This window comes from Anoplopoma fimbria, chromosome 19 (genome assembly GCF_027596085.1).
Source record: "Anoplopoma fimbria isolate UVic2021 breed Golden Eagle Sablefish chromosome 19, Afim_UVic_2022, whole genome shotgun sequence".
Taxonomy (NCBI): domain Eukaryota; kingdom Metazoa; phylum Chordata; class Actinopteri; order Perciformes; family Anoplopomatidae; genus Anoplopoma; species Anoplopoma fimbria.
This window is the reverse complement of record NC_072467.1, coordinates 26,998,869-27,017,401: the sequence shown is the minus strand read 5'-3', so window position 1 is coordinate 27,017,401 and position 18,533 is coordinate 26,998,869. Positions and strand designations below refer to the sequence as shown.

At 41.8% G+C, this 18,533-nt stretch overlaps 2 protein-coding genes across 2 annotated transcripts; both read left to right on the top strand.

Annotated features, from left to right (window-relative positions):
* The first annotated feature begins 92 nt into the window (after positions 1–92).
* Positions 93–5,452, top strand: asb15a (ankyrin repeat and SOCS box containing 15a). The gene is made up of 9 exons (XM_054619652.1): positions 93–184; positions 277–314; positions 1,153–1,284; positions 1,471–1,629; positions 2,081–2,326; positions 2,420–2,591; positions 2,982–3,525; positions 4,154–4,307; positions 5,274–5,452. Exons 1-9 carry the CDS (start codon positions 93–95, stop codon positions 5,450–5,452), a joined length of 1,716 nt encoding a protein of 571 aa, XP_054475627.1.
* Positions 5,453–10,570: 5,118 nt separating this feature from the next.
* Positions 10,571–15,789, top strand: lmod2a (leiomodin 2 (cardiac) a). Its single transcript, XM_054620730.1, has 4 exons — positions 10,571–10,840; positions 12,770–13,005; positions 13,222–14,200; positions 15,769–15,789. Exons 1-4 carry the CDS (start codon positions 10,571–10,573, stop codon positions 15,787–15,789), a joined length of 1,506 nt encoding a protein of 501 aa, XP_054476705.1.
* Positions 15,790–18,533: the final 2,744 nt, after the last annotated feature.

Sequence of the window (18,533 nt, the reverse complement as noted above, 5' to 3'; positions counted from 1 at the left end):
TGGACATTTGGTTCAATAGAAAAAGAGATTTAATTAAGAACTTAAGTCATGTGAAGTTGTGACTGTGTTTGTACCTGTATGATGTCAGAAGGATGGATGCAGCTAATGTCCTGGATGAAGACCAACTTCTGCACTACAACGTTCAGATGAGCATCCAGGAGTCGTGTCTAGCGGGATCAGAGAGGTACAGCAACATGAAACAATTTCACCAGAAGTGTAATACAGACATGCTGCATTTTCAAAAAATGTGCCTTCATCTACCCTTTGCACGTTTAGGAGTGAAACTCTGAAGCTCATGGGGGCCATCAAACAAGGTAAAGATGCAAATTCTTGTGTCATTAGCAATGCGAACGGACTACAGTGTAAACATCATTCAGCCATTTTGTGCTGCTTTCTGGTTGTTTTGAGTCTTTTTGTGCTTACTTTCCTTGTCTTTGTGGTTGTTTTGTCATTTAACATTTGTATTGTCTTTTTGTAATCCCTTATTGTTTCTTTATAGTTGATTTGTGACTCTTTGTAGTCTTTTAATTCCTTTGTGTGGTTGTTCTTTGTCTTTCTTCAGTCTGTTTGTGGTTGTTTTCTTTCATTTTGTGGTTGTTTTTTGTCTCTCTGAGGTTATTTCCAGTCTTTTAATGTCTCTTTGTTGTTGATTTGAGTTTTTTTGTATCTTTTCTATGTCTCTTTGTGTTCGTCTTACTCCTAGTCTTTTTGTGTCTGTTTGTGGTTGTTTTGTGTCTCTCTGTAGTCTTTTTGTCTCTCTTTGCAGCTTTTTTGAATCTCGTTTAAGTTCTGATTTTGGTCATTTTGAGTCTTTTCATGGCTGGAACGTGTCTCTTTAAGTGACCTTTTCGTAGGTGTGAAGGACGTTGGGCCCCTGGGCTGAAGTATCGTATGCTATGACTTTAACAGTAACCAGACCTCAACTCAAATAAAAACGCTTATGGGAGATATTAGAGTGACGTGTCAGAGAGCTTTCTCTACCACCATCTTTAAGACAAGGAGCACTGAAGGTGTATCAGTGTTTCTAAGGCGCTATGAGCTGGGCTGCACTTTAGTTTGACTGCCGTTAGCATTTGATCCCTTTTCAGGGAAATCTGCAGGATTGCTTTACACAATAAAAGAGGAATAACTCAAAGTAAACTGTCCCTTCAGGTGACATGTTGGCACTGCAGAAGCTCTGTGATTTCCCAGCAGCCTTCAGTCAGGTGGACGAACGCGGCTGGTATCCTCTGCACAGAGCGGCGGTCCAACCTCTGGTCCTGGTCCTGGAGACGGTGCTGTACGGTGGGTAAGAGGTCCACTTTTTTCTTAGTGTCTTAAACCCGAACTGCCACCAGGAAGCTGTGTTGTGTACTTCAATGCTTCAGTGTTAAACTTTTTCATTAGGGTTCAACCAACTGTCAGTCAGTACGAGTCCCTTTACAACTGAATTCAGTGAAATAACTGTTGAACTTTTATTGTGTGCTTCAGCGTCTTTCCGTCTGTCTCTGGAGGAAAAGACTTCGGAGGGTGAGACCTTCCTGACGTTGGCAGTGAGAGCTGGTTTTGTGGAACACGTGAAGATGCTGTTGGACTACGGAGCTTCTCCTCACACGACCAACAGCAAGAACGAATCCCCTCTGCTCTTAGGTCAGAACCATGCGCTGCATACAAGAAGTTGAGGGAGTCATTGTGACGTCACCCACTGGTTTGTGGACTGCAGTTTCCAAACCTTGAGTTCTGTAATTTAGCCATCGCCACCTTGAAATACACCCATTGCCATTTGACTCTAAATGGAGCATCATTTACTAAATGAACATCATGCTGTATCGAAGAAGACTTGAAACTAGAGATTGAGACCATAAACTCATGTTTACAATGTTTACTGAGGGAATAAATCAAGAGAGAAGTAGAGTCATTTTCTCATAGACTTCTATACAACCAGAGGAGTCGCCCCCTGATGGACACTAGAGAGAATGCAGGTTTTGTTTGGCAATTCCGGAGGTTGGAGGTAGAACACGGTGTCTCTTTTGGTACATTCTGTTTTTCACAGCAGACAAACGTTCAGTCCATCCTCACCATCAGTTCTTCCTCTCTGCAGCAGTCCGAGCCGGATCTTATCCGATGGTTTCCAGTCTAATAGCCAAAGGAGCTTGGGTGGAGCAGGTGTGTCTGAAGAAGTGGACGGCCATGCACGAGGCCTCCAGGGCCGGCTGTGTTCGTGTCATGGAGCTCCTGTTGCAGAACGGAGGTCAGGTCTCAGAGACGGACCAGTATGGAGTGACTCCTCTGGGCATCGCTGCGGAGTACAGCCACTCTGAAGTCCTGGAGCTCCTCATCAAACACGGTGAACCAATATCGCCCCTCTGATTTAATTTCTGTGTTTTAAAACTCTGTAGCTCGGAAATGATTTAGTTTCTTTTTATACATTTAAAAAAAGGTGCTGATGTAAACGCCCAGGCGCCGAATGGCGACAGCGTTCTGTATGACGCCGCAGGTTCGGGGAATCCAGACTGTATCGACATCCTCCTGCAGCACGGAGCGAATCCCAACATCCACAACCTGAGCTTCCAGCTGCCCATCCACCACGCTGCTTACAAAGGACACTCCCTGTGAGTGGGTCGATGTTGATGAACCGATTAAGCAGCGATCATCAAGACTTGTTCGTCAAGACAAAAGATTGATAACTCACAGTTGTTGTGCAACAAACACAGGAAAGATGGTTTGGAAAATGTTAAATAATCTGAGGGAGTCACATGTCTTTGTTAAAACCAGAAAGTAATCATGGATTCAGAACATTTAAAGGATGAACTGGGGTCCCGGTGGTCCTGAAGGCAGCAGCAACTGAGATATTTCTTATCATAAATGGACAGATGGGTCAAGTTTGATCCATAACTTTGCCTATTTGAAGTTTAAATGTTCAGCCTGTCCAGCTTCCATGCAGGTTAGTTTCTGATGCTTCAGTTCTTCTAGAATGATCCACTCTTTTTTTTTTCCATCAGAGCTTTGAGGACTTTGATCCCGATCACCACCAGACGAGCCCTGCGTCTGTCCGGCCACAGCCCCGTCCACTCTGCCGCTGACGGAGGCCACACCCACTGCCTGGAGCTGCTGCTGCAGAAGGGCTTCGACGTCAACGCCCAGCTAGCACCTCACGTCTCCGACAATTACGGAGACATGAGGAGAAGCCCGCTGTACTTTGCTGTCTCCAACGGGGATGCAACATGTACCGAGATTCTGCTGAAGTCGGGAGCTAAACCCGATCTGGACCCGCTGCGCTGCCTCCTGGTGGCCGTCAGGTCGGGGCGCTACGAGATCGTGAAGCTGCTGCTGGCGGCTGAGGCGGACGTGAACTGTTTCTTCACGGTGGTGAGCGACACAGTGTTTCCCACGGCGCTGCAGTACTGCCTGAAGGACGAGGTGATGATGAGGCTGCTGCTCAACAACGGCTACGACGCCAAGAAGTGTTTCCGATGTAACCATGGTGATGACTGGGATGACCTGAGCAAGTCTGGTTTCTCACAAGATCAGGAGGAAAAAGTTGCAGTGAGTTATTGAATTGTGTGAATTATGACATTAAAGATTATTACATTTTCTATCAAGTACATTTGAAAAGACTAATAAAATATAATTAGATCTATCTATTCAATTCAATTCAATTCAGTTTATTTTGTATAGCCCAGAATCACAAATTACAAATTTGCCTCAGAGGGCTTTACAATCTGTGCACATGCAACATCCTCTGTTTCGGAACCCTCACATCGGCACAGGAAAAACTGCAGAGATACAACACATTCAATGTATATGACGTAAATGATTCATATAATCACAGTAGTAAGCAGAGTAACCAAGGAAAAAATGAAGACTACTTATAATAACAGCAGCAATTATTATAGTAGAATTATAATTATGAAAATAGGGATAGTAATGTGACTAATAATAATAATGGAAGTAGCAGTGGGTGTCAGTCGGCTCACAGCAGGAGGCACGACTACGGTCCAGGTACCACAACGATTCATGGAAACCTGCAAAGCGAGAAAGCAAAAAGGGCTTCAGGGTGGAAGCAAAGCTAATATGCGTAATGGTACAGGTAATAGTAATAGTAATGTGACTGATAATAATATCTAAATAGAAAAACTTACCTGAGTCCAGTGAATGTCGTTTTGTCGTCCAGTTCTGTGATTTCGTCAGCGTCTCCTGGCTGGTGAACCTGGCGGGCCGGGTCGTGTCCATCCTCCTCGAGTACGTCGATCAGGTTTCCCTCTGTGGGAAACTGAGAAAGATGCTGGAGGAACACAAGGAGTGGCCTCACATTCTCTGGACCACAAGTGAGTTTACGGTGTGGTGAAAACCAAAGAGAGAGGCGAAGTCCCGCCAATTCCGGTGGACCACCAGGGAAACTTATTCTTAAAAAGTATGAATGGTAGTCAACTGTAAGAGACAAATAACGTTTTAATCCGATTTGAATTGTGCCATGAATCATGAAGTTTGTCAGTTTAGGATGATCATTTTGCAAATCAAGAAAGTAGCATTTTGTTGTAAAATTGTTGAAGTAAAAGACACCTAAAAGTGGCGAAAGTGACGTCTCTCTCTCTGAAGCCACGATGCTTCGATGTTTTCGTACCAGGATGTTCTCACAGCAACAATGGGTTTTGCCCATTCTTTTCTCTTCGAAGCTGATAGAAAGAGTCCCTTAATAAAACAAATCAGATAAGATAACGTTACATTATAGCAAGGATATAGCTAAGCTAGCTAGCTAGCCAAGGGAACAACCGTGTTTTGCGAGATGAGAGATGTAGCTCAATGAGCGGATTCCCACAAAATTAAATTGTACTGCGTCCAAATCTGAGACAGCAAATTAAAACAGAAGTAAATCAGAAAAGTTAGCAAGTATATAACATACTTATTAAACATGTAAAAATTGGAATTAAAGCCTGCTTAAATAAAGATCCTGACAACTATTTAAGAATTTTCAGGGTTTAGAAGTAAGAGTCTAGATCGCATTTCTTACAATTGTAAATACAAACTTATAACATTTTATTTAAATTGACAAACTTCATATGTGTAATTCATGGCACATTTCAAATTTTATCAAAAAGATATGTCTCTCTTGCTGTTAATTGGCGTACATAATTGTTCCGATATAAGGTCCAATGGGGGACACCGGAAGGGGATGGACTTAGTCTCTCTATAAAGAGCTGCCGTTACGCATCAAAACCAGGAGACGAAGCTCCTCTTCCTGCTCCGTTTATCCAGATAAATGTATCCAAACTTCTGCTCTCTGTGATCACCAGGTAACCCCCGCTCTCTGTCTCACCTGAGCAGAGTGGTGATCAGGAAACACCTGAGCTGCAGCGGCCTGATGTCCGTCCAGCTGCCCAACCGGCTGAAGGACTACCTGCTGTTCAAAGAGAACGACCTGTACGACAAAATCATCTGCCGGGAGGACTTCTGTCTCACTATTGAGTCTTAAATGTCACTGGTGACATGTGGTTTATGTAACTGGGGACTGGATTTATCAAACAGAGAAGTTTATCAAAGCTACTTACTCCAACGTACAGCCCCAGATCTGTACTGAACTACTGTATTTGTATTTTTATGTTGTTTCAAAGTGGCATTAACTGAGCAGATTACTGACTCCGAAATCTGGGATTCATGTGTTGGAGGATAGAGTCTCTTAGCTGTGAAAAATGAAACAGACCAGGTGATGTTCAGACCATTTAATAACCAAAAGCAGGTTGGGCACCTAAATACTGTAAATTATCAAATAAAAGCAGGCATCTTAATAATGTCACAGGATCAAATACTAGCTCCTACAGTTTCTTCTACTGTGCTGTTTTTTGTTTTGTTTTTGCGTGTCAGTTAAATGTACTTTCTGTACAGATGTTTCACATTAAAAGCCGTCCAGTGGCTCATAGACTGTTTATAAGAAGGAGACGTAATCATTGTACTTTCAGCAATTTGGTTTTTGGCTGGCGCCATCTTGGTTTTTTTGCAACCAGAAGTGACACGAGACATGAGAGGGTGGAGGTTAGTACAACCAGTCACTAAATTAGACATTTTTCAAATATTTTCTTATTTACAAAAACACGGACAACGCTGTGGTAGAGACCTGTCAATCACTGTGTAGCCCCGCCCTAAAGCATCCCCTGCTTTATGGTCTGTTTGACTCTAAATGGAGCATCATTTACTAAATGAACATCATGCTGTATTGAAGAAGACTTGAAACTAGAGATTGAGACCATAAACTCATGTTTACAATGTTTACTGAGGGAGTAGAGAGAATGCAGCTTTAAGACACTTCAGAATTGGCTTAACTTTTCAGAACCGGTTGTTGCCGCCTGGGATTGGGCCAAAACTTTGTACAAATATTCGTGATTTCCAGCATTGTATTGTATTGTAATAACAGAAAAATACAGAACGTCCCACAAGAGTGGTTACCTTGTGATTGACAAGTCTCTACTATTGGTACCATAGTCTAAGGAGTCGGCTGTTACATTTTGTTTGAAGCATGTTTTTTGCTAGCCAAAATAAACATTCAAATCAATGTAAAGTTAAAGGGAATGACGGATGCACCTTAGTAAACAAGGTAGCTAGCATTAGTTAAAGCTGGTGACTTGCTGTTTGCTATACTCATGGTACCTGGCCCACTCCGGGCATCGTTTCTCCACAGCTCCACCCTCTTTTCCAAATATGGTAAATTCTTGCTCCAAGAAAAATAAAAAGGGAAAAAGATGGCGGCGACCAAAATGTAAAAATCAAGGCTTCAAAACGGGAGTTCAAAAACCAATGCGTTACGTCACTGAGGAATGTGGCAATATCTCAATGTATAAAGTAAAACATTTGACCTGCTGGGATCACAAACATCATTAAAATTCAAACTCTGGGTACCATGAATGTTCAAACTAAATTATAAGGCAAATCATCCAATAGTTGCAGAGAGATTTCAGTCTGGACTAAAGTGGTAGACTGATATTCTGTACTGACTTTCCAGAGAAGAGCGTTGGGTTTCCTATCCACCATCTAGTGGACATTAGATGAACTGCAGCTGAATAAACCTCCAGCTGTAGCACTGAACATCTACACACACGGAAAGTGAAATCTTTGAGGATGTGTGAGCTGCTTCCTCTGGCTGACAGACATAGAAAGCAGATTGACTCTAAATATAACCTCCTGACCTACGGGAACTACAACAACAACAACAACAATAACGTGGCTCCACATTCTGGCGGGTCACCAGAGAACCTGATAACAGACAAGAGGTCACATTGCTTTGAACGACACCAGCTGGAAGTCACGTCAGCTCTGAGGCAGCTGTAAAAAAAGAACAGCAGGTGTGTTAATGTGTTAAAACAAAGCAAAGCACGTACAGATTAAAGTGAGACAGTGAAACAACAGTTATGTAACATAGCGCAGGATTCTCAGGTGACATAACACTCCATTCAGTAGCCATACTGAAGGACATCTGATATGAATGTGTTCCTATCTGTTTGGATGAAATGGAACAAATGTTAATTTTTGCCCACTTGGTGGCAGCAGAACGTGCTGAAAACACAACATGTGCAATATTATTACATTACAGTCATTTAGCAGACGCTTTTATCCAAAGCGACTTACAATAAGATGATTATTATAGCACATATGTTGTGATACTATGGCAACAGGGCCAAAAAGAATGATGGGCGCTGGTAGCCAACACAGCTACGACCTGAGGATACTCCACCACCCAGCATGCTCCTGGTTGTCGGATGCTTGGTCGCAGGAAAATAAGATGGATGAAAGCAGCTGGGGGTCGGTGACTGTTGAGCCCACATCTTCACAGAGACCTGGATCCATCGTTCATCCAGGATCAAGCTGAAGTTGACAGGTGGACAGCAGGACAGAGAGCTCTGTGTTTACATCATGATGCTTGATTGTGTTTTCCTGATGTTATTTTGTAATGTGAAGATGTCGGCCATATTATCTTCTTTTGTTGCTGCTGTTTACCTTCCTTATGATCCAAATATAAAAAAAAGCAACTACAGGAAATGTACTACTGTTTTTGTTTTGTTTCATTTGTCATGTTTTGTTGTGTTACAAATGAGCTACAACTGAATTTCGTTGTGCATCCCTGTGATGCATAATGACAACAAAGGATCCTTGAATCCTTGAATTCATAACTTGTAAAGTAGGTGAGGGGCGTCTCAGAGGAAATAAATCAATCGATTTTAAATTTGTGTAATAAATGTTTCCTTTGAGGTTTGGGACGTATGCCAAAGAATCACAGATAAACATAATAAACAAATATAATAATAAAGTCTCTGACTGTAAAGGGTTATTTCTTTACAAGTTTATTCCGGTAGAAATTAATTGACAGGTAGACAGGAAGTTACTTATTTTTTAAACTGATGGACAATTTGGAAAATATCCAGCCGGGGAGAAAATCCAGTTTTGTACATTTAATTGGGAACATGCAGAATCCACCGGTTTGGTGCTTTGTTGAGTAACTGGACTGGATGACTGATGCTCCAGGTCAAAGGTCACATTTACAGCCGTTCCTGGATGAGAGTGGTGTTATGTCACTCTGAGTCTTTTCACTTCGGACATGTAACACGAGTCGACTTCCAAAGCAGCTTGTTAAACACCAATCAGTGATGGATGCATGTTGTTGCTAAGATCTGTTGGTTGTCGTGGAAACCAAACAACAATCCACCTTCCCCTCCTAAAAAAACAAAACCCTCAAGACTGAAGGTCAGTCCTACACATCCACACCAATGTTACTCGTGTGACAAAGTACAGGGGTGGACACAATAATGACAACGACTCTGCTCTGAAGAGTAAAATGTTTCGTTTGTTCAGTCTTTGATTCAACCAGCAGCCAATCTTCGGGTCTGAAAAGTGATGCCAATGTGGAAGTGACGGGCCTGAAAAGCCTCATTATTGTATTATATAATTAGTATTTAACTAAATACCTCCTAATTTATTTCATTTGAAAACCCCTTTGGCTTTTATTGTGAAATATTTGCAGAACATTGTTTTGAAAAATGCAGTGACTTGTACGGCTCTATAAATGAACAGAATGTTGTCTTTTAAATGTTGATTATTATAATTAATTACATTAACATATTTCTGTCTGAAATTAATCAAAACAACATTTATAATGATATGAAATGAAACATTCTGGCCGTTACGAAAGGCAAAGTGTGTAAAAGAAGGTCTGGCAGCAGCAGGCAGCTTTGTTCGGTCTTTAAAGCTGCATTCTCTCTACTGTCCACCAGGGGGCGACTCCTCTGGTTGTATAGAAGTCTATGAGAAAATGACTCTACTTCTCTCTTGATTTATTCCCTCAGTAAACATTGTAAACATGAGTTTATGGTCTCAATCTCTAGTTTCAAGTCTTCTTCAATACAGCATGATGTTCATTTAGTAAATGATGCTCCATTTAGAGTCAAACAGACCATAAATCAATGGGTGACGTCAGAGTACCTAGGTCCACTGATAATAACCAGTGATTCTAGTGTTGGTACTGGGAAGTTGATTCACCTAAAAGAGAAATATCCGTTAACTTATAGACGTCTCTTGTCCGAAGTAAGTCTATGTGAAAAAGTATTTTTTTGGCCCTGTGGCATCACGTGACGGACCTGGAAGTTGTAATTCCACTACTTGGCCACTATTCAAAACTTTCTCCAAATCCACGAGTTCTTCCTGAAAATCGGTGTTCATGCTGTTATTGTGTTATTGAGTTATTTTGACGTTACGTTAGTGATGTTTGTGACATGTTTTCTGTTCTTATGTAACGTTGTTTATGTTTTACGTTGTTTAATTTAAGTTGAAATGTGGTGTTTTTTTCTAAACCTAACAAAGTGGTTTTGTTGCCTAGACTTAACTGGGGTAGCTTCACAGCCAGTTTGCGTAAAATGGCTCGAAATGTGACAACATGACCCGTAGAATGTCCTTAAAATATTGTGCAATGAAATCAGGTTGATTTGTCACTGTTTTTTTTTTTATTCTACCAAATGTTTGTAAGAAAGCTGAGGGTTATCTCTTTTACAGGGTCAGACAACTCGTTGTGTTCTGGTGTAAACAGCATCAGGGTTCCCCATCAGTGTCAGCCGGAGCTGTTCTGTAGATAATCCCACCATCCTTTAGGGAGAACAAGTGTTTCCCTGACAACAACAAACAACCACGCCGTGTTTCTGAGTCCCGACACGTCTCGTACCGCCGTAACAGCTTCGTCTCCGATGTCTCCCCACGGCGTTGTGTTCCCATTCGATTCTTTTTTTCGAGGCACAAGTCTCTGATGAGCTCTCGACACAGGCCACTCAGAGGGCTCGCATTCCTGCTGTAAGCCTATCTCATTGACCGCCCCCACCCAAACCCCCAACACAACCCAACACCCTAAAAAAAGACTCCCTGTCAGGCCCCTCTGGCAGCTGGGACCAGTAGATGAACGAGGACTCTCCGACTCGCCAACACATCTGAAGGAACCTGATGGAGGATGAGTCGATGAGGAGACTCAAGCAGGAAAACAACTCAGGGAAGACTCAACCAAGAAGGAGATAAAAGTACAAGAAGAAGAAAGTTCTGAGAGTCCTACAACGAGCCCAGAACCATGAGTACCTTTGGGTACCGCCGCGAGCTGAAGAAGTCTGAGGAGGTGGACGAAGACGAGCTGCTGGCCACGTTGTCCTCCGAGGAGCTCCAGGAGCTGGAGAGGGAGCTGGCCGACCTGGACGACAACGTCCCCATCGGCCTGAGGCAGAAAGACCAGACCGCCAAGACCCCGACGGGGAGCTTCGACAGGGACGCTCTGCTGAAATACTGGGAGGACGAGAACAAGAAGCTGCTGGAGGACAAGAGGACGGAGGACAACGGCGGACAGGTGAGAGGGGAGATCGGTGCTCTGTCTGCAAGTTTAACACATGAAGGATTCATTTAATACAAGATTAGTTCTAATCACAGTTTAGCAAAACTAGGTTTAATAAGAGTAAATCAGGATTAAATCAATTCAAAACTACTCACTGTCAGTAAATTCAGGTTCAAACCTAAATGTAATTAATTTGAATCAATGTGGAAATGCAAGTTTCAAATGCAAGTTTAAATAAATAAATACTTGACCTAGTGAGTAGGCTATAAAAAGTTAATATCATGAGGCTTTAATGCTTTGGTACAACATCATTTAATTAAATCTGGGATTAAAGTAAAAACTAAATAGATCCTTCAATTCTTTCTTAATTCTTAATTAAAGCTATTTTTAAAGTTTCGTTCAACATATGTAAAAGTTAAATCTGGTTTTAAAAATCAATCTTTGTTGGTTCAAACCAGCATAAAATGACCATAACTGCATGTTTTACCTGCCAAAGGATCACAATTTGCATCCCTGCTGATCATTTCCCATGATCCTTTTCAAAACATTCACGTTTGTTTATTATCTTCTGGGTTTGATTTAGAAAAACAACAAAAATCTCATCGTCAGCCAACTTTGAGTGGCAACAATGATCCGTAACTTTGACAAGAAACCAGCTGAATAAATGTTAAATGTGATGTATTATTATATTATTCTTAGTTTCAGGTGATTATACACCGATGAAAACAATATTATATTCAAATTCTGCCAATAAATCCCTCTTAAACACTGGACATTTAAGTTAAGATCAATAGTATTTGCATAACATCTACTTAAAGTAAAAGTACTCATTATTCAGAATGATATCATATTATTAGATTAAAATGATTGGTTCATCAATGTGAACATCACTTCATTATTGCCGCTGGTAAAGGTGGAGCTAATTGTAACTACTTTTATATTATATCACAATCATTTATATACTTACATGTTATACTACCAGCTGTCTTAATTCCTAAAAATACATCAAGCTTTAAAACAAATCAGTTTAAAGAACAATATTTGCCTCCAAAATGAAGTAAAGTAGTGTGTAGTAACTTTGATTGGAAATACTTCACTGCATGTTGTTTTCACACTTAGCAAAAATAAAATCTTTATTTAGTTTCTAATTATCTGGATTCCCAGACGACACAGGCAACATGTGCAGTATTTTTAATAATAGAAACGATTTGAGTGACAAGACTAAAAGGTCTCCCTCGATCTAGATCAACGCTCTGACAGCACTTTTGAAAGATAAAATAAATAAATGAGAAAACAGATTAAGTTTCAGTTTGGGATTAAAGGAGCAGTCCAACTATTTTTCTCATGAAGATCAGTTTACTCTTCATGGTTAGACATATTCAGCCTGAGAAAACAGTTGTTTAGGGTCTTCTGTTCCGAACCTTTATGCAGGTGTGGAGTTCAGTTCAGCCCAGTTGCATTGTGGGAGTCGTAGGAATCAGTGTTTTTGGAGCTTGGCCCTATATAAAGGGGTAAAAGCAAGAATTCTTTTCTATTTGTCACTGGAATACACACTCAATGTTTAAAATAAAGTATTTCTGATTCACCTCACGCAAAATAAAGTCATACTTATGCATATTTGGCCAAAAGTCTAATTCGTTTTTTGATATGGAGCCTTTTTAAGATGCTTTTTTAATTTATAATGCATGTTTATCGTGCGTTCAAACATAAACCCACTGGTTTAATATATACAGTATATATATAAATATATAATGATGTAGTAAGTGTCACATGTGTCCAGTTTACTTAAACGTGTTGGTGGAAAGCAGTCTAAAAATATAGACTGTCAGATAAATGCCAGCTTTAATGACTGTCTGCCAGCGTTGGAGAGGGCGCTTAATTAAAAGTCGGAGGCTGGAGAATGTCAGGGTTCAACCTAATTTACTTTCCTGTTATCGCTCGCAGGAAGGACGCCCAGATAAGAGCAGAGCGGAACGAGCGACAGTGACCACCGGCGACGCCTGCAAGACTCTGGACAGCGACAGGAAGAAGATTTCACAAAAGGCCAAGAAAGCTGGCGTCTTAGCGAAGGAGGACGAGGCGGAAAAGACAGATGAGTGTAAGAAGGAGGCTCCGATGAGGAGTAAATGTCCTCAGAAGAAAAGTCTGTCAAAGGGCTCGAAGAGCGAATCGAGGAGGACTGAAACCCCAGACCGGAACCTGAATGAAACCCCAGACCGGAACCTAAAGGAAACCCCAGACCGGAACCTAAACGAAACCCCAGACCGGAACCTAAACGAAACCCCAGACCGGAACCTAAACGAAACCCCAGACCGGAACCTAAAGGAAACCCCAGACCGGAACCTGAACGAAACCCCAGACCGGAACCTAAAGGAAACCCCAGACCGAAACCTGAACGAAACCCCAGACCGAAACCTGAACACAACCCCCGACAGAGCGAGCGGGAACCCGACCGCCGTCGACGAAACCCTGGAGCGGATCCTGTGCGACGACCCCTTGGTGAGCGAAGTCAACCTCAACAACATCGAGGACATTTCCCAGGAAACCTTGCTGTCTTTCGCCGAGGCTCTGTGTGCAAACACTCACGTCCACGTCTTCAGCCTCGCCAACACCCACGCCGACGACCGCGTCGCCTTTGCCGTCTCCAAGATGCTCCGCGAGAACCGCTTCGTCAGGAACCTGAACATCGAGTCCAACTTCGTGTCCGGTAAGGGAATCCTGGCGCTGCTGGCGGCGCTGCAGCACAACCGGACGCTGGTGGAGCTGCGCTTCCACAACCAGAGGCACATGTGCGGGGGGAAGGTGGAGATGGAGATGGTCCAGCTGCTGAGGGAGAACACCACCCTGCTCAAGCTCGGCTACCAGTTTGACCTCCCCGGCCCGAGGATGACGGCGACCAGCATCCTGACGCGCAACCAGGACCAACAGCGACAGGGAAGGCTCCGACAGAAGAAGGAGCAGAGTCCTCCAGAGGGGTCGGGACAAAGTCCTGGCTCATCTGCAGTAAACAGACCCACAAAGAAGACGTCACAATCTTCTAAGACTGTTGAAAACCAGAATAGAAACCCTCCCCCTCCTCCTCCGTCTTTAGACCCGCCGACTAGGAAAATCGCAGAAATGGTCAAACAGCACGAGGGCTCGAACATGACGAAGACGCAGTCGAACCAAAGGAAGACAAAGTCAAAGAAGCTCAAGAACGGCGCCAACGAGAAGGAGAGCGCCGATATTCTCAAAGACCTGAAGAACTCCTTGAAGCCGTCGCTGCAGAAGAGACGAGACGAATCGTCGCGGCAGCCGGCGCCAACGACACAGAAGTCGACCCGCGACGACCTGATGGCGGCGATCCGCGGAAGCAGCATAGGGTCCCTAAAAAGGGTAAGACTAGGCATCAACTTCCAGTTCTGCCAAGTGAAGCCGATGTGAAAGTGTCTTAAACCTGCATTCTCTCTCCTGTCCACCAGGGGGCGACTCCTCTGGTTGTATAGAAGTCTATGAGAAAATGACTCTACTTCTCTCTTGATTTATTCCCTCAGTAAACATTGTAAACATGAGTTTATGGTCTCAATCTCTAGTTTCAAGTCTTCTTCAATACAGCATGATGTTCATTTAGTAAATGATGCTCCATTTAGAGTCAAACAGACCATAAAGCAGGGGATGCTTTAGGGCGGGGCTTCACACTGATTGACAGGTCTCTACTAGAGACATATACGGCGTCTCTACATCACTCCTCCACATTCCAAATATGGTCACTTCCGTTTATCGGTTGCAAAAAAACAACAACATAGTGACGGTCGTAATCAAATATGGCGACTGCAAAATAGCCTCAAAACATCCGTCCACAAACCTATGGATGTCACGATGACTACGTCCACTTCTTATATACAGACTGTGATTTAAACGCTGTCTCCAGACGACGGTCTGTCATTCCTCGACTCTCTCTCTCGGGTTATAAATAGTTTGACTCCTTCAGTCCGGTTTGATAAGACTGATGGCTGCTGGGAAGAGAGCAGAGTGTTGTTCAGATTCCCACAAGGTTTAGAGCGCTTTCAACACAATGTGTCCACAGTGGTTTAAAGGACAGTGAGAGACAAGTAGGGCCGGGCAATGTGGTTAAAATATGTTTGAACTGCTGTCAAAATTTGTTTCATGAGTACAACAAAACTCAAATAGCATTATATGTATGTCTTAAAGCCGTCAGTAGTCCACAGTTGCTCTTTTCTGTGACAAAAGGAAAGTCAAAAGACAAAAATCTGGATTTTGTGTCTCCTCGTTCCACGGCGCCGAAGCAAAGATGTCTAATTTGTTAATTGTGGAAGTTTATTTTTGAAAAGACTGTATGCATGTAACGAGTGGAAAATGACACGTGTTGCTGAACTCGTAGGATAACGAACAAAAAATTAGGAGCAACTTTTCGTACGATATCATACGATATGAGAATACGTTGACACATTGAGGGAGTTTTTTCGCACAATTAATTTGCACGTCAATATATTCTTTCAAGTTGTTGTTCTTGTCATGAATACTTTCACACAGAAAGCCTCAGTTTTTTCCGAAACAAGGTTGATTTTTCTCCTCCGCAATTTAAAAACCATCAACCAATCACGTTGCAAGGAAATCGTTGAGTTGTCTATAAAACAACACAACAGAGGCTTTATAGTGCAAACTTTATTGCTCCTTTTAACTGACAAAAGCAGCGCACGTCCACTCCTTCGGTTCTTTCTTTTCACAATAAAAGCCCTAGACTTATAATATTTGCAGGAAAGTATTTCCCACATTGTTTAATTGCTTTCCAACAACATCCCTGTTGTGTAAAAGCCTCGAGGTTGGAGATATATAACGCAACATGCATACATTTCGAGGTAACTTTGTTTTTGAAACACAATGTCATAAGTTTTTTTTTGTGTGATGTAACTTTAACAGGTTTGTGATGTTTGTCGTTTCAGGTGGATCTGTCACAGGCCTGAACTCACCTGCTCACCTGCTCACCTCACCTGAACTCTTCTCACTTTGTATTGAAATATATATATTTTTTTTATTTCACACTAAAATGTCACTTTTTAAAAACAGCATCTTATTTATCTCGTCACACGGCGCAGCAGCCGCCTGCCTTTCTGTACGTTTCAGACGTTGTTGTCGTTGTATTTTGTTACTGTGAATACTGATGTGTAGAGAAATAAAGTTTATGTTCTGACTCGATCTACATGTTTGTGAAAAGGTTTTCCAGCAGTCTTTCATTTTCAACATAAAGTTATTGTCTGACTCAGGATCAGAATAATGTTCTATCAGATGTTTTAAAGATAAATGTATTATTTTATTATTTTAAATATTTTAAATTCAAACTACAGTAGGCTATAGTGGCCTTCAGGTTCTCCTGGGACATTTGTACGTTGATGCCACAAAAAGCAAGGTAGTTTTGCTCTTTTTTGTTTCATGTCCGGTTTCTTAAAAACTACTATATATACATATTTTTTGTTTGTTTATATTTTGGATGCCAAAACTTACATATATATAAAGTTGGGTTGGTAATTATGTCAAGTTGTTTTACACATATACACATATATATATATACACAGGTGCATCTCAATAAATTAGAATATCATGGAAAAGTTTGTTTATTTCGATAATTCAATTCAAAAAGTGAAACTCATATATTATATAGATTCATTACACACAGAGTGAAATATTTCAAGCATTTATTTCTTTTAATTTTGATGATTATGGCTTACAGCTAATGAAAACACAAAATTCAGTATCTCAGAAAATTAGAATATTACATAAGACCAATAATACAATGGATTTTTAAAACAGAAACGTCAGCCTACTGAAAAGTATGTTTTATATATATATAAATATATATATATATATATATATGCACTCAATACTTGGTCGGGGCTCCTTTTGCATGAATTACTGCATCAATGCGGCGTGGCATGGAGGCGATCAGCCTGTGGCACTGCTGAGGTGTTATGGAAGCCCAGGTTGCTTTGTTGGCGGCCTTCAGCTCATCTGCATTGTTGGGTCTGGTGTCTCTCATCTTCCTCTTGACAATACCCCATAGATTCTCTATGGGGTTCAGGTCAAGCGAGTTTGCTGGCCAATCAAGCACAGTGATACCACGGTCATTAAACCAGGTATTGGTACTTTTGGCAGTGTGGGCAGGTGCCAAGTCCTGCTGGAAAATTAAATCAGCATCTCCATAAAGCTTGTCAGCGGAAGGAAGCATGAAGTGCTCTAAAATTTCCTGGTAGATGGCTGCGTTGACTTTGGACCAACACCAGCAGATGATGGCTCCCCAAATCATCACTGACTGTGGAAACTTCACACTGGACTTCAAGCATCTTGGATTCTGTGCCTCTCCACTCCAGACTCTGGGACCTTGATTTCCAAATGAAATGCAAAATTTACTTTCATCTGAAAAGAGGACCACTGAGCAACAGTCCAGTCCTTTTTCTCCTTAGCCCAGGTAAGACACTTCTGACGTTGTCTCTGGTTCAGGAGTGGCTTGACACGAGGAATGCGACAGTTGTAGCCCATGTCCTGGATACGTCTGTGCGCGGTGGCTCTTGATGACTCCAGCCTCAGTGCACTCCTTGTGAATCTCCCCCAAGTTCTTGAATGGCCGTTGCTTCACAATCCTCTCAAGGCTGCAGTTATCCCTGTTGCTTGTGCACCTTTTTCTACCACACTTTTTCCTTCCACTCAACTTTCTGTGAATATGCTTGGATACAGCACTCTGTGAACAGCCAGCGTCTTTAGCAATGACCTTTTGTGGCTTACCCTCCTTGTGGAGGTCAATGACTGTCTTCTGGACAACTGTCATGTCAGCAGTCTTCCCCATGATTGTGTAGCCTACTGAACCAGCCTTAAGAGACCATTTAAAGGTTCAGGAAACCTTTGCAGGTGTTTTGAGTTAATTAGCTGATTAGAGTGGGACATCGTGAGTCTACAATATTGAACTTTTTCACAATATTCTAATTTTCTGAGATACTGAATTTTGGGTTTTCATTAGCTGTAAGCCATAATCATCAAAATTAAAAGAAATAAACGCTTGAAATATTTCACTCTGTGTGTAATGAATCTATATAATATATGAGTTTCAATTTTTGAATTGAATTATCGAAATAAACGAACTTTTCCATGATAATCTAATTTATTGAGATGCACCTGTATATGTGTGTATATATATATATATATATATATATATATATATACACACACACACACACAGTCACTGGAGTTCATTAAACAGCTGTTCAAAGTAAATATGGACCCCCCCCTCAGGGACCCCGATGTGACCTCCTCATTACGACTCTTCACATCTTTAATAAAACGCCACGTTGATGTTAGACTCCGGTTTAATTGGAGGGAAATGAAGCGCTCCACTTGTGAAGTGCTGAGAGACGACTGCAGCCCGTCTGTCTGAGGAGAGAAGGCCTCGCTGTGTATATATGTATATGTATATATATATATGTATATGTATATATATATATATATATATATATGTATATATACACATATATAGAGAAGGCCTCGCTGTGTGAAACACGGGACTGAACTACCAGAATCCTCTTTTCATTCCTGAGTTTGCACACCCTCAACTCCTTTCCTCGCCTCCTCTCCTCACGTCTTAGGAGGGAGGAGACAGACCGAGCTAGCACTTGAGACACTGCTGTGCTTTTGAGCTAAATGCTAACACGCAGGCATAAAG

Coding starts and splice junctions, on each gene's coding strand:
- asb15a (XM_054619652.1), top strand. CDS start 93: ATGGATGCAGCTAATGTCCTGGATGAAGACCAACTTCTGCACTACAAC. Junction 185..276: donor TGTCTAGCGGGATCAGAGAG/GTACAGCAACAT, acceptor TTGCACGTTTAG/GAGTGAAACTCTGAAGCTCA. Junction 4,308..5,273: donor TCACATTCTCTGGACCACAA/GTGAGTTTACGG, acceptor TGTGATCACCAG/GTAACCCCCGCTCTCTGTCT.
- lmod2a (XM_054620730.1), top strand. CDS start 10,571: ATGAGTACCTTTGGGTACCGCCGCGAGCTGAAGAAGTCTGAGGAGGTG. Junction 13,006..13,221: donor AAGAGCGAATCGAGGAGGAC/TGAAACCCCAGA, acceptor CCGAAACCTGAA/CGAAACCCCAGACCGAAACC. Junction 14,201..15,768: donor GCATAGGGTCCCTAAAAAGG/GTAAGACTAGGC, acceptor TTGTCGTTTCAG/GTGGATCTGTCACAGGCCTG.